General features: G+C 52.1%; 1 protein-coding gene across 1 annotated transcript in view; it reads right to left on the minus strand.

Moving 5' to 3' along the window:
- LOC135804426 (protocadherin Fat 3-like) overlaps positions 1-25,361 on the minus strand; it is a 29,140-nt gene extending 3,779 nt beyond the window's left edge. The window contains exons 1-4 of the mRNA XM_065318295.1: positions 10,122-25,361; positions 9,140-9,234; positions 1,111-1,523; positions 379-620 (exon numbers count right to left, since the gene is read on the minus strand). Of these exons, the coding sequence (XP_065174367.1) occupies positions 379-620; positions 1,111-1,523; positions 9,140-9,234; positions 10,122-24,728 (15,357 nt within the window). The 5' untranslated portion in view covers positions 24,729-25,361. The remainder of the gene's footprint in view (positions 1-378; positions 621-1,110; positions 1,524-9,139; positions 9,235-10,121) is intronic.
- Between the last annotated feature and the right edge of the window lie 618 nt (positions 25,362-25,979).

The following is a 25,979-nucleotide window of genomic DNA, read 5'->3' on the forward strand; positions in this document are numbered from 1 at the left end:
TTTGCATGTCAGGTGAAGCTTTGCATGTCAGGTGAAGCTTTGCATGTCAGGTGAAGCTTTGCATGTCAGGTGAAGCTTTGCATGTCAGGTGAAGCTTTGCATGTCAGGTGAAGCTTTGCATGTCAGGTGAAGCTTTGCATGTCAGGTGAAGCTTTGCATGTCAGGTGAAGCTTTGCATGTCAGGTGAAGCTTTGCATGTCAGGTGAAGCTTTGCATGTCAGGTGAAGCTTTGCATGTCAGGTGAAGCTTTGCATGTCAGGTGAAGCTTTGCATGTCAGGTGAAGCTTTGCATGTCAGGTGAAGCTTTGCATGTCAGGTGAAGCTTTGCATGTCGTAGTAACAATGCGTGCAAATGGCTGGCACTGCGACCCATCTCACCTGCAAGGTCAGTGAAGAGTTGCTGGAGTTGACTTTGAAGATCAGGCCTCCGAGCGCAAACGTCCGCAGCTTCGCGTCGAGTGTTGTGTGTACCTGTTCGTACAGTGCAGAGGCTGCGACTGATGCTGCTGCTGTGGCTGCCGGTGTTTGGCGACGTGAGCGCTCCGGCAACGCTGGCAGAGTGGCTGTGTTTAGCTGATAGCGAATGCTGGTTCCAAGTGTGAATGTAGCCCTGGGTGTTTCTGAAGAACAACCATTGTTGGAAAGTGGCATGAAATAGACAAAATGTGTGAGTGCATAGCTACACCATAGCTCAGTGGGTAGAGTATCGCTGGCCTCAAGCGAAGGTCCTTGGTTCGAGTCCTGGTGGTGACAGTCAATTTTTTTCTTCAGGCTTTTTCCGTTTGCATCTTTCCCTCAAACCAATGGATGCGTGAGCGGGTGAGTGTTTCATCATGGATTATCAAGCAGTGGGTGAGAGGATAAAAACCAAGAGTATGCCGTGAAAATTAGAGTGTGCTGCGGCGGAGCGTCGGACACACTGCGGTCACTATGGTATTGACCCTACCACTCTTTGCCCCCCCCCCCCCCCCCCCCCCAGGTGCCCTGTGCAGGCTTCTACCCAAAGGGCTGTGCGTGTGTACGTGTGTGGTGTGTGTGTGGGGGGGGGGGGCTGTAATGTTTTCACCGAGTGCTGCACCAACACGAACAGTAGGACATGAACTAACTCACCTTGCTGGCATTGCCGAGCCGTGACGTACCCGACTGGGCAAAGACACTGAGGTTCATAGAACCTGGACACCGGGTCATACTGTGTACTGCACTCTCCGATGCTGCTGCAGTTCACCGGCGCAGCGTTGGTCCTGCAGCGCTCGATGCCACACGCAACACCCTGCTCGCACGCCGATGTCAGATAGCTGCAGCCGGGTCTGATGTTGTTCCTGCCCAGCACCAGGCCAGCAGCCGGTCCCGAGTTCTCGATTAAGTTGAGAGCTGGTGTTGTCGCACCGCCGAGTCGCAACTGACGTAGGCAACCGAGGTAGTTGTTGTTGAGCGCGCTAGGACGCGCTTGCCAAACGTGCAGGTACCGAAGATACTTGTCCGGGATGCGTCCAATGAATACGGGTGACTCTAGATGAGCAAATCTGCGCATAGCCACATTGTCAGCAAGAGACCAAGTTGGTGTCACGGTAAAGATGAGTATTGTGAAAAAATGTGTTTCCGGTCACCACAGTGACTTGTGAGCATTGTCTCTATGCTGCTACAAACCCACCCTGAATAAACTACCCGTCTACTTGACTGTTCTACCATGATGGCACTGTCGGTACAGTACACCTAACTGTTAGTTTGGCTTTCATTCCTACAGCGGAGCAGTCGAGTAACACTGATCAAGCTGTGCACTGATGATGTCATGCACCAGTGCATGGACATGTCTGCCTCCACCTGTGCATGCTCTTGCAGCTTAGTATGGAGGGAAAGGCATGGCAGAGTGTCTTATGACCAGGCTTCCTGCATCATGCATACACACAGAAAAAAGAAAATACACTTGCACATCTCCTATCCGGACACCGGAGTTACGGGCACTTCACTCTACCGGGCACCCTTTGGGCGAGTTTTAGTGGAAATGTTTCTACTCTTTTGTCACTTTTCGTGGAAAAAGTGACGCCATATCTATGGCCTTTCCCTATCAGAAGGTATGCGATTCGGAGTTACGGACATTTCAAAGTTACGGGCAGTGCCCGGTCCGGCACTGCCCGGATGAACAAGGTATGAGTGTAATGCGTTGTCCGCTGGAAACGGTGTCAAAAGAGCACTACACACATTATGTTGTGTATCGTGTCGGAGAAAGGTCTTCTGGGGTGTCGTCGAGATCTCGTTGCGACCGTGACTCCTGCTTGTCTCCCTGGCTAGGTGCTGCTTGCTTTGCTTTTTTGCGTAGTGTTTTTGATTATTGTTTACTATTGCGTATTGTTAGTGTTCGTTGTGATTTGGTACAGTACTTGTTACGAGATACGACACATTGTGTAGTGTGTGTTTGCAGCACGAAGAAGACTGCTCACCAGAACGGTTAGCTCAGGAGCTTGGGCTTACCTTGTGCAATCACAGTTCATCAGCTTGGACATTGCGCTTGGTCCCATGCGAATAACCGACTAGAATAGTAATTATTTCTTCGTTGCATTTTTGAATTGTGTTCTTGCTAGCTCGTCGATTTATTTAGTTGATGTGTTGATTTGTGTTTGATTACTTATTTATTTGATGCGCGATTTATGTGCGCTGATTGCGTGATGGCATGCAATTATGATCATGCTTGCGCCAGCTAGCTAGATGCCTGCGCCGCGCACTGATGTTGAATGAGTTAGTATGCGCCCCGCGCTGTTCATGCATATATGGTACATGGTGTGTAATGTTTGCCGCACACGCGCATACGTGCCTCGCCTCGTACTGCTTATGTGCCGCGCGCCGTACTATTGCATGCTGTCGCTTTGCCGCCAAATTTAGCTTCCGCTGTCCGAGCGCTGTACGCTCTTCTGTACGCTCATGCCAAAGTTGGACGCACGGTGTGGCTGGCCAACGCTTTACCCCTCATGCGTTGTTCTTTTCCTTGATGCTTTGGTTTGTTTTCTTTAGTGTTCTAGAGTTCTCTTTCCGATGTAGTTCGTATTTTCCCAGTCTCTTCTTCTCAATGTATTCTACTGTTCATTCATTATAGTCCGTAAAGAATTACGTGACCTTTTGTCTTGTGGCGTCTGTGCGATCCTGAAACTTTTGAGGTGTTAGTAGTGAACACAACATTTTGGCGACCACGCCAGGATAGAGACGCGTGAACATGGATGAGGTAGAAGCGAAGCTGATCGCAAATGGTCAAGCTTATGGCTACACTGGAGAGGCATTGCGTACTTACGTAGAGGAGCGTATCGAGAAGCACGAGGAGAAAGTGCGTGCAGACAGAGAGCGCGACGAACGAGCAGGAAGTAGATTGGAAAGGAAAGATGACGAGCAGCTGCTTGCGAGGATTGCAGATTTGGAGTTGCAAGTCCAGCACGCACGAGAGACTCAGAGTGATGAGAGCACTTTGTTGAATACGACGAATGGCAGTTTAGCGAGCAAGAGGGCTGCCATCAAGATGCCGAAGTTCGACGGTAAGCAGACTGTTGAGACCTATCTCGAACTGTTCGAGGATGTGGCAAAGCAAAATGAGTTCAGCGACGACGAGTACCTGATCCGCTTGCGCGTGGCTGTTGCTGGCAGCAAGTTGGAAGGTGCATGCTATGGCTGCAACACCTTTGCCGAAGCGAAGCGCGAGCTGCTGATGGCGCATGGGAAGACCGCCGACAAAGCGTGGCAAGCCCTGATGGCCATACAGCAGAAAAGTGATGAGAGTTTCTACCAGTTTGTGGTACGAGTGACGCGCGAGACGGAGAAGTGGGCAAAACTCGCCAGGCCTAGCCGTACCTCTAGCCGCGGACAAATCGGTGAGCTGGACGACACTGAATTGTTCGGATGTGTCGTACGTCAAGTCCTGCTAGAAGCTGTGTCGGCAGAAACTAAGGCCTTCTTGATCGAGAAGAGATGTTACACGAAGGACTTGAAGGCGTTTGCGGAGGATGGTATGGCTTACCAAACAGCCCACGGACGTAGCAAGCTGAAGCCTGCCAAGTCTAGCACCAGCGACAAACGTATACCGTTTGCGTCGGCAGAGTGTTTGACGGTCAGCGTTGATGAGGCTAACAAGAAATTGTCAGCTATGGCGTCTGAGCACCCAAACGCGTACGTCAAGGCAGAGGGACTGTGTTTCAACTGCCTGAGACCAGGACATCGAGTGATGAATTGTCAGAACAAGGGTCGTTGCAAGCACTGCAACAAGCGACACCACAGTCTACTGCACAGAGAGGACAAACAGGTAACATCCGAACCGATAGCCGAATCGAAAGTCGGTACGTATGAATGTAGTGCAAACAGCGTGCACTTGATGACCGGCGTGGCTGAGGTACAAGGACCTAGCCGAAAGGCCAGTGTACGCATATTCATCGACCCAGGTGCGCAGGCATCGTTCATCACCGCGCCACTGGTGAACTCGCTGCAACCGGCACACCTTGGATCGCAAACTGTCAGGCTGAAGGCGTTTGACGTGGAGCCGAAGTTTGAAAAGATGGACAGGTACCGTGTCACCATCAAGGGTGCAACGAAGTCCATTTCCGTCAATGCCTGGCAAAAGAAGTCGCTAGGTCTCCGATTCGATCCGCTAGCAGACAGCACAATTGCACGTTGGCAGTCACAGGGATTGCAGCTGTCTGATGACTCGACAAAGGCCGGATCAAGCGAAGTGCACATGCTGATTGGAGCTGACTACTGCAATGAGTTCCTTCTCCGCAAGGAGCAAATCAATGGAGAGACGGCCTGGCACACTGAAATAGGCTGGGTGCTGTCAGGACCGGCTAATAGTGAAACCAAGTCAGCGACCGTCAGTGTGAGTTGTATTGAACTTGACCGACTGTGGAAGATGGAAGAGGTGCCGGAAATAGCTGAGACGTTACCGGACTTCCCGATAGAGCGGCAAGGCCCTCATTACCAAGTGGGATTGCTATGGCGATCTGAGAAGCGTCCGCCAGCCAACCTCAACCAAGCGATGGCAGCGGCACACTCACTGCTGAAGCAGCTACAGAGACGAGGTCAACGTCCAGCGTATGATGACGTCCTCATCACTGAGTACTTGAAGCTGGATGCCATTGAAAAGGAACCGCATCCGGAGGAAGCCGGCTATTACATGCCGCATCATGCCGTATTCCGAAGCGACGCCTCAACGACGAAGACACGGGTCGTCTTCAATGCATCCGCCGCCTGCACCGGAGCACCATCCCTAAACGACATGGTCGATCCCGGGCCATCACTCCTACCGGATCTCACTGGTATCCTCCTCAGGTTCCGTGAGTATGAATGTGCTGTACAAGCCGATATTCGCAAGGCTTTTTTTATGATCGGAATGCGTGAAGAAGATAGGCCATATCTGCGTTTTGTTTGGCCTGAGATAGGTAGCGAAGAAATGTGTATCTGGCGTTTAAAGAAGCTGCCTTTTGGAGTGAATTGTTCTCCTTTCATACTTAGTGCTGTGCTGCGCTTTCATCTCGATAGTGCATTCGAGTCTGCTTCTGCTGCTGAGCGTGATATCATAGAGCTGCTGCTGCGTAGTTTTTATGTTGATGATTGCGTTTCTAGCTTGCCATGCTGTGCGGATGCTGAAAAGCTGCAGGAGTATAGCGTTAATGTTTTGCAGGGAGCAGGCATGGAGTTGCAGAAGTGGCGAGGGAACACGATGACCTCAGACCCCAAGGCTGGTTCCAAGGCACTGGGTATTGTGTGGAACACCGAGTCAGATTGTATTTCGGTGGCTGCGCTCGGTGATGTTGAGTGTCCCAAGGAAGTGTCTGGTTGGTCTCGTCGTGCGTTGTTGCGTTGTGTTGCCGCTGTGTTCGATCCGCTAGGTTGGGCGTCACCCGCAGTTGTGCCAGGCAAGATGATGTTGCAAGAGAGTTGGAAGCTCGGCGGTGGTTGGGATGACCCATTCCCTATTGATTTGGCTGTCCGATGTGCTTCATGGTGGGGAGAGCTCGCAGCGCTTTCTTCCGTTAAAATCCCCAGATGGATCGGGTGTACTCCAGATGCTCCAGTCACGTTGCATGTATTCTCAGATGCATCCGAGAAGGGCTATGGCTGTTGTTTCTATGTTGTGTCCGGTTTGACGTCTTCTTTGTTGTGTGCGAAGGCGAAGGTTGCACCTGTTGTACGTCCCACTCTTGCGCGTCTGGAATTGTCGGCTGTGTGTCTTGGCGTGAAGATGTTGTCCTTTGTCGTCAATGAATTGAGAGTGCCAATTGAAAGGATTGTGGGGTGGACAGACAGCCTAACCACATGGCACTGGATCTCAAAGCCGTCGTATCACTGGAAGACGTATGTTGCTAATCGAGTTGCTGCAGTGCAAGAAGTTTCGCAGAAGCTGCAAGTAGAATGGCGTCACTGTCCAGGAGTTAGCAACCCTGCAGATCTTGTCTCGCGTGGTGTCCCAGTGTGTGACTTGCAGAAGGAGATGTGGCTGCATGGTCCGTCATGGTTGAGCGATGAGTCTCAGTGGCCACCAGTCATCTCGTTTCAGAGCACCAATGAGTCCGTCACCGAAGCACGCGTGTCGGCTGTGGAGGTTGACACTCCAGTTGTTTGGCCGTGGGAGAAGTTCTCCAAGTGGCAACGAGCTCGCGGTTTGGTCGCAAGTATGCTGTCATGGCGACACAAGGGTGTTTCGCGTGCAGAATTGATTCCATCTGCTGAGTCTGTGATGTTTCGCGCCATCCAAGAGCAATGCTTCCCCAAGGAGTTGTCCCAGTTGCGGAGCAAGGAGCCACTGAAGAAGGGTTCGAAGCTGTTCAAGTTGTCTCCGTTTCTGGATGAAGCTGGTTTGCTGAGAGTTCGTGGTCGTCTGCAGGAGAGCGATCTGTCCTACGAGGTTCAGCATCCGATCATCCTGGGCAGATGTCATCTAAGTGAGTTGCTTCTGCGTGATGCTCACCTTCAGCGAATGCACCAGGGTGTAGAGAGCGTGCTTGCGTTTCTACAACAGCAGTTCGGGATTCTCGGAGCTCGTCGGTTTCTTCGTAGCGTGTCGAAGAAGTGCATTGTTTGCCGCAGATTTCGCGCACAGACTGCTGCTGAGGAGATGCCGCCGTTGCCCTCAGACAGGGTGAAGCACCACCAGCCATTCGGTCTCACAGGTATTGATTATGCAGGTCCGTTGTACGTGCGCAGTTCATCAAATGTTCAGAAAGTGTGGGTCGCACTCTTCGTGTGCGGTACTACTCGCGCAGTGCACCTAGAGCTCGTGGATAGCCTGTCGACAGAGGTGTTCCTGCTAGCATTGCGTCGTTTCATCGCCCGTCGTGGGAAGCCGCTGCGTATACGTTCAGATAATGCTACGACGTTCAAGTCCGCCGCAGACAAGGTGGCAATCCCGTGGTTCTTCAATCCGCCATCTGCCCCGTGGCATGGAGGGTTCTATGAGCGTCTGGTGGCATGTGTGAAAGCTCCCTTGAAGAAGGTTCTCGGTCGAGCGTCATTGAGTCGAGACGAGCTGTTCACTGTCTTGACGGAGATCGAGAGAGTCGTCAACTCTCGACCCCTCACTCCGGTTTCTACGGATGTAGCTGACGAGTCGCCGCTGACTCCAGCCATGATGTTGGGAGACATCTTTGCAACCGGTATTGCCTCGTCTGACAGACCACTCGATCCACGGCAGTTGTCCGCTCGAGTCAAGTATGTCCACACCGTCTATGAGCACCTCAACCAGCGGTGGTCGTCTGAGTATCTCATTCGTCTCAGTGAGTATCATCGGTCGAAGTCAACTCCGATTGTCGTGAACGACGTTGTGTTTATTGCCGACGACAACCGGAAGCGGCAATCATGGCGCTTGGGTAGGGTCGCAGAGCTGTATCCTGGAAGAGATGGCAAGTGCAGGGTGGCCAAAGTCCAAGTTGGCCAATCGTCCATGCTACGGCCCATTCAACGCTTGGTTCCGTTGGAAGTAGCGAAGGAGCATGTTGAGCCGCCTGCTGTGGACGCTAAGCCGCAGCCGCAGACACCCGCGAGCGCTGATCCAGTCAACGTCGTCGATGATGTTGAAATACCTTCGACGACCGTTGAACCGCAAGTTACGCGTCGATCTCGTCGTACCGTTCGACCACCACCTCGTCTTGATTTGTGATCAGTGTGGTTGAAGCCCTTTGGTGGGGAGAATGTTGTGTATCGTGTCGGAGAAAGGTCTTCTGGGGTGTCGTCGAGATCTCGTTGCGACCGTGACTCCTGCTTGTCTCCCTGGCTAGGTGCTGCTTGCTTTGCTTTTTTGCGTAGTGTTTTTGATTATTGTTTACTATTGCGTATTGTTAGTGTTCGTTGTGATTTGGTACAGTACTTGTTACGAGATACGACACATTGTGTAGTGTGTGTTTGCAGCACGAAGAAGACTGCTCACCAGAACGGTTAGCTCAGGAGCTTGGGCTTACCTTGTGCAATCACAGTTCATCAGCTTGGACATTGCGCTTGGTCCCATGCGAATAACCGACTAGAATAGTAATTATTTCTTCGTTGCATTTTTGAATTGTGTTCTTGCTAGCTCGTCGATTTATTTAGTTGATGTGTTGATTTGTGTTTGATTACTTATTTATTTGATGCGCGATTTATGTGCGCTGATTGCGTGATGGCATGCAATTATGATCATGCTTGCGCCAGCTAGCTAGATGCCTGCGCCGCGCACTGATGTTGAATGAGTTAGTATGCGCCCCGCGCTGTTCATGCATATATGGTACATGGTGTGTAATGTTTGCCGCACACGCGCATACGTGCCTCGCCTCGTACTGCTTATGTGCCGCGCGCCGTACTATTGCATGCTGTCGCTTTGCCGCCAAATTTAGCTTCCGCTGTCCGAGCGCTGTACGCTCTTCTGTACGCTCATGCCAAAGTTGGACGCACGGTGTGGCTGGCCAACGCTTTACCCCTCATGCGTTGTTCTTTTCCTTGATGCTTTGGTTTGTTTTCTTTAGTGTTCTAGAGTTCTCTTTCCGATGTAGTTCGTATTTTCCCAGTCTCTTCTTCTCAATGTATTCTACTGTTCATTCATTATAGTCCGTAAAGAATTACGTGACCTTTTGTCTTGTGGCGTCTGTGCGATCCTGAAACTTTTGAGGTGTTAGTAGTGAACACAACACATTACAATAATTACCTGTATGTTGCTGATAAGGCGATGCTGTCTGTGCACAGTGTAGGGTCAAGAGCTGCAGCTGATGATGAGCAGCCATCCAGGGTCAACTCGATTCTCTGTAGTGCACAACAGGCATATCATAAGTTAGTAGCAAAAACCTCACCATTATTGTCTTGTCGTTTCAGTCACCAACAGTCGTCATCATCGGTAGTATCACCACTGCACACTAGTAGTTCAGTAGGTACATTGAGCACACACACACGAAGTAATCGCCAACCAACCATAATGATCACAGCCAATACATGTATTGGAGTGAGTACAAAATGAAAATGCAAATACCAGTAAGTACTCTTCAGGCCTAAGCATCATCAAGGATACAAACATACAGTGTTCCTCCAGCGCTGCAAACACCTTATTGACATCAGACAGCAGTGTGAGTCAGTGTCTGTCGCTCATTAACGCAAAGAACAAGTATTGAGGCCTGTTGGTCATTCAAAATATTGTCACCTCCTGTCTGCTGTTCTCTGTGTTCATAAGGTGTGTATTGCACTAGAAATGGAGCATTTCTGCATGTTTTGTTTCCCTGGTGATGCTTGGCGCCGGCGAGCACTATACATGTGGTGCTCTTCAGGTGCTAACGTCCTCAGCCTACTCAAGCTCAGCTTCTGAAGGATGACGCCCCTGAAACACAGGAGCAGCAGGGAGCTGAGATTGATGCTTTGTTGCGGGTTTGCCAAATAGAAGACTCAATGAGCCTATAATGTACCATGGATGGCAGGCGTGAGTCATTCAAGTGCCAAGTCAAGATAGCGGGAAAAGTGCAAGCTTGAACGTTGCAAGCAACCGACTTTTTTCATTGATACCGTGCCGCCCATTGCACAGCCTGGATTTGTTTCACTTGAAACACACATTCCCTAAAATAAGATTCTCAATTCCGACTACCCTGAATTATGAGTTCGGGATAAGTGCAATGAAGTTCATATCAACTCTTCTATGCTCTTACATCCACCATGAAAACTAGTTGTATCAAATGCCACTGGCTGTCATCCACTTGACTCCTGGCCATTGCTCTTCTCACTTCTCCATTGGATGACATCTCAAAGGTGACACGCCCGTCCGCAATGAAGATGGCGATGTAATCACCACCTGCCTCCTGTTGCAGTTGACTGGAATACAGCAGCAGAGTACTGCTAGCTACCGTGCGTATCTGCACCGACATTGCAAACATCTGGCTTATGTCGAACCGCCTCAGAATGAGCGTGGATGTGTTCGTGAAAGTTGCATTTGTCATGGCGTCGCACTCCGTTGCACCGAACAAGTTGCACTGTTGGTCCACCTCCACTGGCGGTCTCAGAAGCACTTGGCAATTGCTTCCAGTCAGACTTTCATTGCACACACACCTGTAGCCGACCCCACTCCCGTCAGCACCGCTAGCTGTGTGTATGCATGTGCTGTCACCCAGGCATGGATTAGATAGGCACGCGTCCACAATGCTCTCACTACACACGCCACTGCTACTGCCGGCAGCGTTGCTGTTTGCCTGGATGATGTGCTGTGGATGACATACACAGACCGTACCTGTAGAGTGATAGTGAGACTGATACGTGAACTCTCCCACGTCCAGTGTTATGGCCGCCCGTTGACCGTAGGTGTCCTTTTCGCGACATGTGAACATTCCCGCGCCATTGCAGGCAGACTGCGAGCAGCGCTCTGAGCGGACAGCGGACACTTGCAAGTCCAGCCGGCGCGATAGCACCTCCAACGACCGCTGCAAAGCATCACGGAACAGCGTTCTCTGCAAGCTGCTAGAGACTGAAACAGCGAGCTGTCCCTGTCCAGCATCTTGTATGGAAAACATAGTTACAGCGGCGGTGGCAGCGGAGTCCACATACCTTTCTGCTACCAGCAAATCAGATATGATAGTTGCTAATGTGGATGTGCCAGTGCAATCGGACTTCAGCGACATCGCTCGAGCAAACTCCTCTGCAGAGTTGGCCGTCACCAACAGTACGGACGCGGCGTCAAGCTGTCCGGACGTCACACGTCTCACGCACACGCTGGCGTTGGACAGTGTATGGCCTGCGGCGTCTGCTACCCGTACGGACACGTCGTACAGCGCCGGTGGTAGGGCGGGGCCAGGGGCCAGAGACAGGTGGCACTGTGACTCATTGCGAATGGCGAAGAACTCGCCAGCGGGCTCGATGCCGTGTATACAATATGAATACGTGGAGACTTGCGAATCCCGGTCGTCGACAGCAATGCAGGCAATGGAGTTGTTATTCGTTGTGTCACCGAGTTGTGTGACTATAGCACTGGTGTGCAGTCCTGTTGGAGGTAGATCATCCACGTTGGTTACAAACACTGTAAACTCCACACTATTGATAGTCTCGAATGATGGCTGCCCAGTGTCTTGGCCATAGATGTGGACGCCGTACAAATGACGACCTTCAAAGTCAAACGGCCGATTGGCCACAAGAGCCGACCCGACCATTTTGAAGTTGTCCGTGTCGTTGACAAAGTACATGACAAGTGAATTGGCACCCTCGGCATCCAAATCTTGTGACGACAACATCACTATCGGTGATCCACTGACATCGTTTTCCGGCGTTGCATGTAAAGTGAAGTTGTCAGGTGCTACAATCTCTGGCTTGTTATCATTCTCATCGTCCACGATCACCTGCAGATACGTTGAGCCTGACAGAGAGTGTGGAATTTCGCCAGCATCGGTGGCAATAATCTCCACTGAGTACGTGTCCACCAGTTCTCGATCTAGCAGTGCGGCCGTGCGCACTTCTCCGGTCGTCGCATTTATGGCAAACGGCAGCAATGCATCTGTGAGGCTGTAAGTGAGCTGTGAGTTGATTCCAGAGTCCTCATCCATTGCTGTGATTCGGGTGATGACGCGGCCAGGGTGTTCGTTTTCCACAGCTCTCGCCGAGTAAGAGTTGAGTGCGAATCTTGGCCTGTTGTCGTTGTTGTCCAGAACAGTAATGATGAGCTCTGCAGATGAATGTTGCGGTGGTAGGTCACCATCGCTTGCCTGTACTCGTATGCTGTACTCCCGCTGGCCCTCAAAGTCAAGAACTCCTTCTCTGGTCAGCTGCACTGTGCCGGAGTTGGAGTCGATGTGGAACAGGCCGTTTCCTGTCAGCAGATCATAGCGCACTGTTCCGAATGCTCCCGTGTCTGTGTCTGTGGCCGTGATTGTGGCGATTCTGGTCGAGCTCGGTGCTGTTTCATTCACGCTGGCCAAGATGGACATGGGCTGGAAGACCGGTGAGTTGTCGTTGACGTCCAGTACACTGACTCTGATAGTTGTGCGTGCTGTTAACTGCGGTGTTCCACCATCGGCCACCTCCATGACCAGATCATGCTCTGCTATGTGCTCGCGATCCAGCGAGGCAATGATCACCACCGTCCCCACAGAGGGGTCCAGCAAGGCGAACGAGCCATTGCCATCATCGAGCAACGCGTAGGAGAGTCTGGCGTTAACACCGATGTCCATGTCATCCGCTATTACCTGCAGCAACGTGCCCGGGAAACCGTTGTTCTCAGTAATACTCTGCCTGTAGGGAGCACCGAGGAAGAACGGCGTGTTATCGTTGACATCGGTGATTGTTACGCTGAGAGGGACGCTTGTGCTGAGGCCACCAGCGTCCTCCACACGTAGAATGACGGCATACGTGTCCTGCTCTTCACGGTTCAGCACGGCTTTCGTTCTGACAGCGCCCGTGGCCTCGTCCACAGTGAACTCATTGCTTGCAAACTGCAGGGAGAAGGTGAGCGGGCCAAATATGTGCGAATCCGCATCCGTTGCATTGACCTGGATTACTGCAAAGCCTGGCAGCTGAGCTTCTTGGACGGACGCCTGAAAAAGCTGCTGTGAGAACTGGGGAAGATTGTCATTCTCATCAAGGATTGTGATCTGAATATGGCACAGGTCCATGAACACTCCATCAGAAACAGTAACATTAAGCACATACGCTGATTTTGTCTCGAAATCTACATCTCCCAGTAGTAGAACATTGCCAGCCGAATCCAAACGGAAAACTGGTGCCCGCGTGAGCAGGTTGTGATTTCCACCTGTGATATTGAAGTGCAGGCGTGTGTTGCTGTCCTCATCAGTGACCACTAGACGCCCCGTTTCCCGACTCATGTTCACCAGCGTTCCAGGCACGCTATTCTCCGCAATCCGTCCGGCGTAGAGGCGGTGCGAGAAAATCGGCGGATTGTCGTTGCGATCAAGAACCTGAATGAACACCGTTGCCGGTGGTGCGGCAAAGCGCTGCGGTTCACCATTGTCACGTGCTGCGATGGTGAAATCATAGGTGTCTTGTTGCTCCCGGTCAAACACGGCCAGGCTCGTCACGGCAAGTGTGGTCGTGTTGAACTGAAACTCTATGTCACCCGGTGAAGACGGCAAGAAGTAAACGATGTTGCCGCCGTCGCCGATGTCAGTGTCAAACGCGCCGATGGGAACGCGCAGGTGCACTGAACTGCCCACCGGCTCGTTCTCGAGCACTTCGCCTTGGAAGACTTGACTGTTGAACGTCGGCGGTCTCAGGTTGCGCTCCGTCTGCAGGATGGTGAGCAGAACGCTGGCTAGTGCCTCGCCACCCCGGCTGTCCTGCACTTTCACTCTACCTCTGATCTCCTGAACGAACGCAAATTGTGGAACGCTGAGCAGAGTTACCACACCAGTTGTGGCGTCCAAAGAAAACACAGTTAATATCCGAAGCAGCTCCTCTTGCGTGTCGATATCCCATAGATACACCAGCGGCAGGTTTTCCGGGTTGTGCGTGGTCGCTGTAACATTGAAGACTACCTCGCCGGCACGATCGGAGTCCTCCGACAGTTTCAGTTCAAACAGAGTCTCGTTAAGCACCGGTGGGGCATCGGCAGCTAGCACCACGTCCACACACACTCCGATCCTGCTGAACCGAGGTGGACTGCCCAGGTCAGTGGCTTGGATTTGAAATTGCCGCTTGCCAATGCCGCTGATCAGCCGTGACACGGTCAGCTGGCCGGTGTCTGCGTCAACCCTGAACTCCAATCCTGGCGGCGACGGCGGTGGCAGCGGCGTGGAGATGTTGTAGTAAACACGGGCATTGCTACCAAAATCACAATCTCTCGTGGGCAGCGAGCTTATCAGTAGTGTCCCGATCGGCACGCCTTCCGCCAGTTGAAACACGTAATCTGTATTGGTGGCGAACTCTGGAGTGCAGTCATTTCTATCCTCTATCAACAGTGACACGCTGGTGAATCCACGCAGGCCACCGCCATCTTCTGCCGTCACCGTAACCGTGTATGTGTTGCCAGTCGTTGGACGCGTTGTGTCAAATTTCAACGTGCGTGTCAGCGTCAGCTCTCCGCTGCTGGTGTTCAGCGAGAAGTGATCGCTGAGATGGCCGGGCAGGATCTGATAGACAAACTGCCCAAGAGGCCCACGGTCACCGTCTGTTGCATTCACCCGCGCTATAACCGTGCCGGCATTGACCGGCTCCAGCAACGTGCTAGTGTATAGGTCCGCACTGAACTGCGGCGTGAAGTCATTCTCCTCTATGACATGGACTGTTATTGCTGCGTAATCCTCAAACAAGCCGTCCGTCACACCGATGCTTAGATTATAGACGGGTTGCTGTGCGACGTTGCTACGATTAACACTGACAATGCCCGTTTCCTCGCCGACAGAAAACTGATCACCGCCAGGGCTGCTATCATCAACTAGCCAGAACACGAGGGGTGTCAGTCGGCCATCGTCGTCTATTGCCGTTACCGTGGTCACGATCTCAGTTACATCGATGCTCTCCAGAACGCTGATGTTCCGCTGCGGCGTGAGAAACCGAGGTGGATTGTCGTTGATGTTTCTGACAAACAGACGCACCGGCACACGGCTTTCTTGCGGCGGCTGTCCAAGATCCGTGACGACGGCCGTCCAGATGTAGGATGTTTCATTCTCGTAGTCGAGTTCCTGCTGTAGAACAATGCTGCCATTGCCGGGAGTGAAGTCAATGATGTCTGGAGCACCGTCCATTGTGATGCGTGTCATTCCTGCCAGGCCCGAGTCCCGGTCCGAGGCGTTCAGCTGGAATATCTGGAAGCCGGGTACATTGTGTTCGTCCAGCGTGATCGTGTACAGCTGAGAGAGAAACGAGGGTCTGTTGTCGTTCACATCCTCGACGGCAATGGAAACCAGGGCGTCATCGAATATGTGAGGGTTACCGCGGAATGGAACGCTAGCTCTCAGGATCAGAGAATAGCTTCGCTCCTGCTCGAAATCTAATGCCCCGGTGAGAAATAGCTTTGCACTGATCTCGTCGAGCCGGAACTGATTCGGATCACCGCTCTGTAGTGTGTACCTGATAGATGAGTTGTCCAGAGGCGATGCAGCACCGACTTGAAGCAGGAAACTATCGCTATCTTGATCTTCCTGCACCGAGATGTTGTAGGAGTCCTGTCTGAACGAGGGCTTGTTTTCATCCTGGACGGTCAGAACCAGTCGCTGCTGTGTGGCAAGTGATGGTGTACCCAGGTCTCTAGCTTCCACCAGCAAATTGAACTCATTCACAATCAAGGACTGGAGCGCACGCTGGACACGGAGTATTCCTGTACGATCTTCCAGGATGAAATGTTCGTTGGGATCTCCAGACAGCAAGTGGAAGGTGATGACTCCATTGCTACCAATGTCCCTGTCAGTGGCACTAAGCTGGAGCACCAGACCTCCCAGGGATGTTGTGTCCGCTGCCGTGTACTTGTACGACCCAGCAGCAAACACTGGCTGGTTGTCATTGCTGTCCAGCAAGTGCACACTTACGGCCGCAGTGTTGACTCTGAGCAGCTCACTTGCATCTTGTACCTGCACGTAGATGGTGTGCAGTGGCATGGATTCCCTGTCCAGTGATCTCGCAACACGAACAATGCCCGAGGCGGCGTCCACCGAGAACGAGCCTTGCGGTGGTAGCAGAGTGAACAGGTATCGCCTTTGTAGGTATGGAGTGCTTGGGAGTAGATCACTCACTGTTAGCGTGGTCACTGGTGTGCCTGCCGTGGCCGCTTCTGATACGGATGCATTGAAGACGGGCTCGGAGAACATCAAATCAACAGTTGGCTGCGTTGAGAAGCGAATGTGTACAGTTAGATTGCTGTCACTCCGGTGAAGACCATCACATGCCTGTACTACAAGGCTGTACATACTGCTGAGGTTGTAGTTGACTATCAGAGCAATATCGCCGCTGCTTTGGTCGATGCTGAAGTCCCCGGCAGCATTGCCTGCTACTATGTTGTATAGAAGTTGACTTCTCTCATCAGCATCCCGAGCATTGGCAGTAGCGACAGTGAATCCAGCTGGGACCAGTGCTGGAAGTGAGACGTTCACTTCGGCGCGAGGAAACACAGGACGATGGTGATTCACATCCTGAATGTTGATCGCTATCATGGCTTGGCTCTTCAGTGCGGGATTTCCACCATCTGCTACAGCAACTATCATGACAGCCCGGCGAACAGCAATACCAACCAGTGCCCGCTGCAAGACAATATGTCCGCTGAGTGCTTCAACAGAGAGATACAAATGAAGACCGCTGTCTACGTTGAGTAGTCTGAATTCCACCTTTCCAAACGGACCTGAGTCCTGATCAGTGGCAGATAATCGTGCCACGGTTGTGTTGACAGGTGTGTCAATACTGATGTTAACTGGCGATGAGGGAGCAGTCAGCTGAGGAGCATTATCATTCAGATCAAATAGTCTTACATTGATTTGTGTGTGCGTGATTCGTCCCTGTTGGTCAGTGGCCGTGGCCAGTAAGCTATGACCCAGCTCGTCCACCTCTGCATCCAGAACTGTGCGAGTTACCAGGCGACCAGAATGCACTTCCAGCACGAATTCAGCCGACGGCTCAGCCAGTGCATACCGCAATGCTGAGCTGGAAGTAGCATCTACTTGACCAACGACCGTTCCCGCCACCCGGTTCTCTGGGATACTCCAGTTGTAGGAGGTCTGAGCAAATCTGGGAGGCTGCTCAAATGCTGATACCAGGACTATGCGGAGCTGTGTCGTTGCGTTCAAACTTGGCTCTCCGCCGTCCTGTACAAATACGGTGAGATTGATGTTAGATTGGTTGGTGCTGCTCAGGGTATGCTGTAGGCTTACTGCGCCTGTGTCCTGGTTGATAGCAAACAGCATGCCAGTATCACTATCACTATTCTCAGTTGCTAGGATTGAGTAGACTAGCTTGCCGTTGCTACCTGTATCCAAGTCTACAGCCTGTACATAGGCCACTGTCTTGCCGACAGTAGAGTTTCTCTGAACCCAGGCGGTGTATGACGGCAGCAGAAAGTGTGGCTGGTGCTGATTGCTCGTCGGAGAGGAAACAAGGATTTGGGTGCAGTCGAAGAGATCACTAGGTATGGCACTGATGCTTGCGCACACAGTCAGTGTCTCTGCTAGCCCTGGCTCGATACGCAGGGTAGACGTATAATTGAGGCAGCCTGACCGAGCATCCACGCAAAAACGTTTCAGGCAAGACTTAGTCGGTGCATCCAGAAAGTAGTAGCTGAGAGCAGTGCTTGATGGGTTGGGCAGGTATGCGGCCACACAATCAATCAAATCCCCCGCACCCGTACCCAGTGGTATGGGAAATCTGTACAGAGACTGGTTGAACTGAGGTTGCTGGAAGGTTGCCACTGCCACATGGTTATTGACATGTACAGTCACGTCGGCAGTGCTTGAAGGGCCACCGCGTGCACATTGCACTGTCAGCACGAACATTTGATTGAGGACCAGACTGGCAGCAGCAAGTAGTGTCGCAGAATTCGGCAGGAGGACGAATGCACCACTGCCTTCGCCACTCAGTGTACAGTGGTACGGTGGCAATGCTAGCTCACTTGGTACCGGATCAAGGATTCCAATCACAGTACCGATTGTTGCATTGTCGCTGGCATCGAAGAAATAGCTGGTCCTGCTCAGTCGGGGCCTGCTGCTTGTGATTGATGTGGCAAGGATGACGGACACATTCAGAGTACAGGCTCCGATTAGTGACGGCATGCCCATATCTTCAATGTAGATTGTATCCAGGATAGTCCCAGCCTGCTCTGAACGCAAGTCACTTGTCAGGCGCACATGTCCAGAGAGTGGGTCCATGTGAAACAGACCACTGCCGGTGACATTGAGGAAGCGGAATTCACCATTCGCGCCCTGGTCTGCATCGCTGGCGATCACCCTGCTCACGACGGTCTCTGCGATGAAGTTGGAGTAGATGGAAATTGTTGTCGTCTCACCGGTGCAGGTCGGAGCGTGCTGGTTGGCAGTCTCTCTCACCGTGATTCTGACAAAGCAAGAGGATGTAAACTGTGGTTCTGCCTGGTCATAGGCCTGGATTCGGATTGTCTGGACATTGCCATGGCGCGTGTCAACAAAACTCTCGTTGTTCGTGACCAGCATGTACAGGTCAGTGTCTTTGATCTGCAGCAGGTCCAGACCAGTGTTGGTGTGTGCCGCCGCACTGCCGTCTGCCTGCAGGCCCACAACAAGTTGACGGCCAGTGTCCGCATCCACTACAGCAACGACTGCGATGAGAGTGCAATGTGCACCGGGTGTTAGGTCAGACTCCGGCACACTCAGGTGGTACAGTCCCCTTGAGAATACTGCTGCGTTGTCGTTCTCATCCGCTATGCGAAACTGAACACGAGCAGAGGAACGCTGTGGAACAGCGCCGTTATCAGTTGCCGAGATGAATGCCAATAGTCCATTGGTAGTCTCGTGATTCAATGAGGCTGCTACCCGGAGTTGCCCAGTGGTGGAATTCACACTGACATGTCCTATTGCTGTGCCATGATCCATGAAATAGACCAACGATGAGCTGTCCGGATCATCTGCCGGTACATTTCCAACGATTGTAGAGATTGCTGTGTTCTCGGAGAGGTTGAAGGCGAGGAAATCCGAGGGCAGGAACCTTGGCGCATGGCGATTACTTGACACTGGTCGCACATGAATAGTCACCGTGATGTCTGTACTCAGCACTTGTGGCCCGAGCTGTGCAGATTCTGAGATGCTCAGAAGGATGGTGTGTTGGCGCTGTTGAGCATGGAACAGGTGGCCGACACTAACCAGAGTCAGTGTATTCTGCAGCACTGAAAACCCTTGACTCTCTCCGTGCAGTGTCATGTGAAAGCTGGTGTCAGCTGTTGGCGGTTCACAGCGCACGTTAAGAATGGCAGAGCCTCCCGGAAAGTCCTCGTCCAGCTCAACAGTCCGATTCGTGGGTCCACATTGTGGATAGCGTGGCTCGGCTGGCCGCACACGCACAACTGCTCGGCCAGAGGACTGCAAACCACCGTTCCGTACAGCGATACTAAGGTAATGGACTCTAGGTTCTGGCAGGAGCTCAGCTGATAGGCTCAGTGACCCCGTGTTGATGTCCAACTGGAACGGCTGTTGCCGCTGCTGCGATGGAAAATCTTGCAGGTAGAAAACTGCCTCTCTCTGCTCTGGTAAGCGATCAGCGTCATTCACATTCAGCGATCCTAGAAGAGATCCTGGAGATAGCGCTGGACTCACAGTGAACTCTTGTATGGCAGGTTGTAGCAGGGTGGGATAGAAGTTGCCGCTTACAATGGTCACCGCGATAATCTGTTGCTGGCTATAGTGCCTGGGTGATCCTAGATCCATTGCTTCAATGTGCAGCAAACGTGTATTGCTGCCATTACCACTGCGCTGATGGTGATCTCTTAGACTGCTTGCTATGGCTACTGCTCCGGAGAACGCGTCGATAGCAAACTCTGTGCTTGCCTCGGCCAGGCGATACAGGATTCTGGCATTCGGACCCGCATCTGCATCGCTGGCTTCCACTACATCGAATGCAGTGCCAACGCCTGCATCAGCCTGCACCTGGATTCCTGTGAGCGTCAACTCCAATACCGGTGCATTGTCATTCTCGTCGGATACCTGGATAATGATTTGAACAGCTTCAGACTCGAGCGATGCCGTACCATCTCCTGGCAAGTCGAAGGCCGTGCAAACCTGGATATACTGAGCCACATGACCTTGTAGGCTACCTGCCACTGAGAACAAACCATCAGTAGGCGAGAACGTGATCAGTTCTTCCTGACCACCTGACGCTGGTGTACAGTTGTAATTAACCGTGTCAAATCCATTGTTGCCACTTTGAAGATGGCTGTTGCTGCTGTCGTCGTCGACTGCCGTCAGTTGAAAGATACTTCCGTTTGTTTGCAGCTCGCTGACCGTTACATAGTACGCGCTGAGAGTAAACCGCGGTGCAAAGTGATTTCCCAGTTTGAGAATAACGGTGATAGTTATCTGACTACTCTTCGGTATCGATGCTACACTAGTGGCTACAATCGTCAATTGTATGACTTCGCCATCAAACTCTGCTGGAATAGGGCTACCAATTTGAAGCTTGCCCATTTCTGGGTTCATTGAGAAGTTTCCGGCACCAACGCCTGACTCAATGCTGTACAACACATCAGTTGAGTTTGTGAATGGATCAAAGTTGGTAGCAATAAAACGAGCTACACTTTGACCGACAGGTGTTCCTGTGCTTACAACCACCTGCGACTGTGTATCTGCGATGAACTGGGGAGTCAGGCTGAAGGCGGGTTTTATCAGGATTGAGACGGTTGTCATGGAAATGAGTTCTTTGGTGGCTCTGTGCCGAACATCAATACTTATGTGGTGCAGTTGTAATTCCCCAGGCAGTGTTGATGCAACGGACACAATACCGGTCAGTTCATCCACGCTGAAGAATTGTGTGGAGTTTGCAGTGATACCAGACATGGAAAATTGCAGGCAGCTGTTGCTCAAAGATGTGTTGTGGAAATCCCCAATGCGAATGATACGCGTTCCGTTGGTTGCTACATGCCAGACTTCGGTGGAGTGGTGTGGCAGGATCCTAGGCTGGCAGGCGTCCGTCTGGATTTGAATCGTAACACTGCACAGTGTCGTGTTGGCGTTCTGGTGGACTGAGCTGTTGCTGTCAAGTCCACTGCTTGGCTGTGAAATGGATAGGACCAGAAAGTACCATCCCTCTATGGATGATGCCAATGCCGGTACACTTCGAATCGTGCCATTGCCATCAATGGCAAACTGATGCGATGCTGAGCCATCGTAACTGCTGAGGTTAAAGACAGCATCCCTTGGCACACCTGTGAATATGCCCTGGGATGACTGCCGCCCGCTGATAGTATAGTATGGACGACTTGAGAGACTTGAGCACAGCTGTGGTAAAGCATTATGTGTGACACGAATAGTCACGTTGACTGTTGCAGAACGATTGTTGGCTATATCCGTAGCTGTGACAGTGATTTGGTTATCACCACCGCATGTCAAGAGTGGCGCACGCTCTCCTTGAGACGCAGCAGTAGAATTCCTGTGCGATGAATTGCTGCCAGCCGAGGCACCGCTGACGATGACTTCCCCAGAGCTGGAATTCACCTGCAAGCAGGTATGCATTGTACTGGAGTACCGCAGTGTGCTGCTTGCATCTGGTGTGTTCACTGCAATCACAGTGACAATCACTGCACCGGCAGCCAAGTTGACATCCGCAACCTGGAAATAGAACGGCTGGGAGAAGACTATTGCTGGCACGGCGGCCGGTGGTTCAGGTTGCGGCTGCTGTGGGCTTGACGGCAAGACTCTAATAGTGTGCGGGAGAGGAGAGGCACACTTAGAGCGAATCACTGCATTATCGCACACTGTCACCGAAAACAAATATGTCTTGGGTATCAGCTGCTCGTGGGTAGCCATGCGGACTTCATGGCTTTCTGCATCTAGGTGAAATGGGAAGTTGCTTGGATTTGCATCAAACCGGTGCTGGATGAACGCAGTAATCAGGGAATTCTCGGCAAGATCAGAGTCTGTCACGGATACTCTTGCCACAACTGTGTCAAACGGCGTCGTGTCCGGAATGCTCACATCAAACGGAATCAAGTGTGGAAACTGATCGTTGACATCCGTCACCGTGACCGTTACGTTGGCGATCGTGTGCTGCCTGCCATCAGCCACCGTGACTGGTACTGTGTACGTGTCCTGCACTTCCCTGTCCAGAGCTGCCAGCACTGTCAGCGTGCCACTGCCATCGATGGCAAACAGGCCGCTGGGATTGGAAGCATTCAGTGTGTATGTCAGCTCTCCCTGCGGAGTGTCCGGGTCTGTAGCGTACACACGCACACACGGCTGCGGGCCGGCGGAGTTCTCTTCGACGGTGCACGTGTACTGTGCCATGCTTGTCAGCGGTGCGGTATCATCCACGTTTGTCACGCTGATGTTAACCAGTGTGGAGCCAGACTGTCGATACGGCGTGCCAAGATCAGTTGCCTGGACGATGGCGTGTAACTCTCTAGGATCTAGTTCATAGTCAACTGGGTTTCTCAGTCGTACTTCACCAGATACAGGATCGATACTGAAGAATTCCTTCTCATGCTGCGAGAGAACAGAAAATCTCAACCTTGAATTGGAGCCAACATCCTTATCATATGCGGTTACCATGAGTATACTGGAGCCAGTTTGAAGGCTCTCCGAGATCGATGCAGTAAACACGTCCTGGGTGAAGGTGGGCGCATTGTCGTTGTCATCTTCGACGAGCACAGAAATGGAGTAGTTCCTCTGCTGTGGTGTTGTTCCATTGTCAGCCACTATGAGGTTGAGTGTGTACTCACTCTGCACTTCTCTATCCAGACTTGTGTTTGTCAGCAGTGCTACGCGGGATCTGTCTGCCAGGCCCAGCTGAAACGCAGTTTGATCGTCGTCCAGCCGGAACACAAGATCACCGTTATTGCCTTCGTCTAGATCGGTGGCTGAGAAGATGTGGATCTGTGTAGCGGCCGGTACTAGTTCAGATACGGTGACGGTGAGCGCATCCAGCTCAGGATAGTGATCGTTGACGTCCTGCAAGTGTACGAGAACGGGGAACAGCAGTTGGTGTTGTGGCGGTGCGCCGTCCACCACCACAGCGTCGACTATCAACCCGTCCGGGTACTGCTCCCTGTCGAGTCTCTTGCTTCCAGTGCGCAGCTGAAACCTGTCAGTGATGTACCCGCCATCTTCAGCTTCATTGCCCGTGACTCGTGTGATCGTAACGAGATCCGTAGCTTCTCCCTGAAACAGCACACCCGTGATGTTGAGCACTCCGGGTGATCTGTAATCTCGATCCCTAATAGTCAGCGTGGTAAGCAGCACGCCCGGTTCTTGCTCTTCACTTACATTCACCGCGGCAGGCTCGGCGGTGACCTCTGGCCAGAATTCGTTGACATTGGTGACTGTAATGTGAACAGCAGCCACAGCATGGTGCGGTGGCTGGCCACGATCCTGCACCGTGACGTTGAAGCTCCAGTTTGACTGTGTCTCAAAGTCCAATGTGTTGGCAGTGTACAGCACGCCTGTGGTGGCATGCAATGCGAATGGCATGCCGTACGAGTCAGCCACGCTCTCCAGTACATGATAGTAGAGATCGCCGTCATACCCACTGTCAGCGTCGAAGGCCTCCACACGCATCAGACTGCTTCCCGGCGCTGTATCCTCCGAGACCGTCAACGAGTACGTGAGAGATGAAAACCGAGGCCGGTTGTCGTTGACGCCGATCACCGTGACAACAATCTGCGTCGTTGAGTTGATCAGCGTGCTGTTGTCGTCAGCGATGACGTGTGCGCACAGCGTGAGGTTGTATGCGTGCAGTCCATGGTGACTCCGCTTAGTTACCAACTGCACGTAGCCGCCGCTGCTGTGTGTTATCGATATATCAACCAGGTCATCGGAGTATGCATGTGATGGCAGCAACGTGTACGACAGCGGGTGACTGCTAAGTGCCCGCACGTCCAACAGGCCACTGACAGTGGTTCCGAGTGGTGCGTTCTCGTACACACTGCCTGCGTACTCTGAACGGGAAAACAGTGCTGGAATGACGGGTAGATGAACGCGCACTCTCAGAACAATCAGACTGCGTTGTAGGCAGTACCAAGGCAAATCACTCGCAACACTTACGTTGTACAGGTCAATCAGTACAGGTAATGAGATGACATGCGGGCTCGGGGAATGTCTACTGGCTGCCGCATCCAGCGCAACACGGCTTTGCACTGTGACAGTTCCCAGGAGTCCAGTTTGCACCGCAAACAGCTGTGTGCCCGTGCCGGCTGTCAGTCTATCATCCAGTGTGGAGAAGTGTAAAGAGTGTGAGGAGCATAGAGACAAGACACCCAGGGAGTCCGCATCGGTGAGATTCACCAATGTTGCTATAACCTTTCCAACCTGTACGTCCTGACTTCTGATATCGATGGCCAGTTCTTGATATGGCACTGCTGGGTTGTGTGCGTGAGCATGCGATTGCTGTGCTGCGACTCCAGGACTAACTTGACCAAGCACCATGATGCATAGTAACGTTACCAGTAGTACACTGTACGGTACAACAGTTACTGTACACAGAGCTAAGTCAAACTTCCGTTCACATCTTGAACATCGTGATACTCGACCATCTAATTCTTCTACATCTCCAGAAACTTGACGGTTGCTGCCGCTACTCCGGTTTCGCCGCCGCATGGTCGAAATACATCCTCCGCAACCATCCATGGTGGTACACCGACCACGCAGTCCACAGTGCTGCTGCATGGCGCGACGGACGCGACAGCGGTGGAAGCGATAAGCCACGCGTGCCCCGTCGCTGATGGGTTCAGGTCCTGCGGCGCACGCAGCAAGGTGTCCGCACTGTTCACAGACAGCGTACTGAGGTGGTGGTCAGCTGCTGTGGCCGCAAGGCGGCTACCTCCTCCTCTTCCCACCTTCCGCCGAGCTCAGGTCCTAGTGAACTAGTCTAGTAATACTCAACGTATCCCTACATCCTGACGATGCTCGTCCTTCATCGCCAGGTCTTACAATCTCAGAAACAGGCTTTCGGCTGATTCGAGCGCCTTCCGTGCAAACTGCAGCCCGCAGCTGCTGTTACAAAAACGATCTTCGTTAGAATTATTTACCGGCTACACAGTCAGTTGGAGCATCACATTCGTATTCGGGTCGAAATGACTATGTGGACGAACTCGAAGGATCGTCGACTCGGCTGAGTCATCAGCTGAGAGCGAGAGACATCGAGAGTTTTGTAGTCCACAAGGTCACATGCAGTTGTCACGCATTGCGAGCGTATCCGGGATCTGTTTCCGATGCGTAGACTCTACGAAAGTCGTTTGCATATTTCCCTTCGTTCATACGGCGATCACTGCTACCGGTACATCAATACATGTACGTCTGTGGTACTTGTAGGATCCACTGCGTATACCCATGATAACCAGGCATGGCACTTGGCAGTGGACCTGGTAGACCATAGCCTTGGCATAGTACTAGTAGACTTTCAGCGGGACCTGCATGCTATGAACACTGACTGTCGACATGACCTCCTTACGTAACCGTTGTATGTATGGCCAAGGCGAGAAGGCTGAGAAGTGAGAGCCTCAAAGAGTCCGCATATTTAGACCTGGACTATGTGCTGACTCCGTGGTGGTTGCATGTTGCACGCTAGGTTCTAACCTCTACCTAGCTACATGTAGCTCTTGAAAACACCCGCACCACTTATCTCTCGTTGAGTGCCCCGCAGCCGAACTGGATACACTCCCTTACGCGAGTTACGGCCGATCGCTTCCTCAATGTTGTATTCTGACATTAATCGCATAATTAGCACCAACTTGCACAGTCATTTGTCAGGCAGAGACTTGCGTGATTCGTGCCAGCCAGCGGCTGAGCATGAGTGGCACAGTGGACGTACACGTTTCGTCGAGCATGTTGTAAAGAGGCACTAACAGAGTCTTCACACTCTCACACTTCACCATTGTGGCCATTTTCAACCTACTAACTGTGTGACGGGACGTGCAA

The sequence above is a fragment of the Sycon ciliatum genome, chromosome 1 (assembly GCF_964019385.1).
Source record: "Sycon ciliatum chromosome 1, ocSycCili1.1, whole genome shotgun sequence".
In the NCBI taxonomy this organism is placed as follows: domain Eukaryota; kingdom Metazoa; phylum Porifera; class Calcarea; order Leucosolenida; family Sycettidae; genus Sycon; species Sycon ciliatum.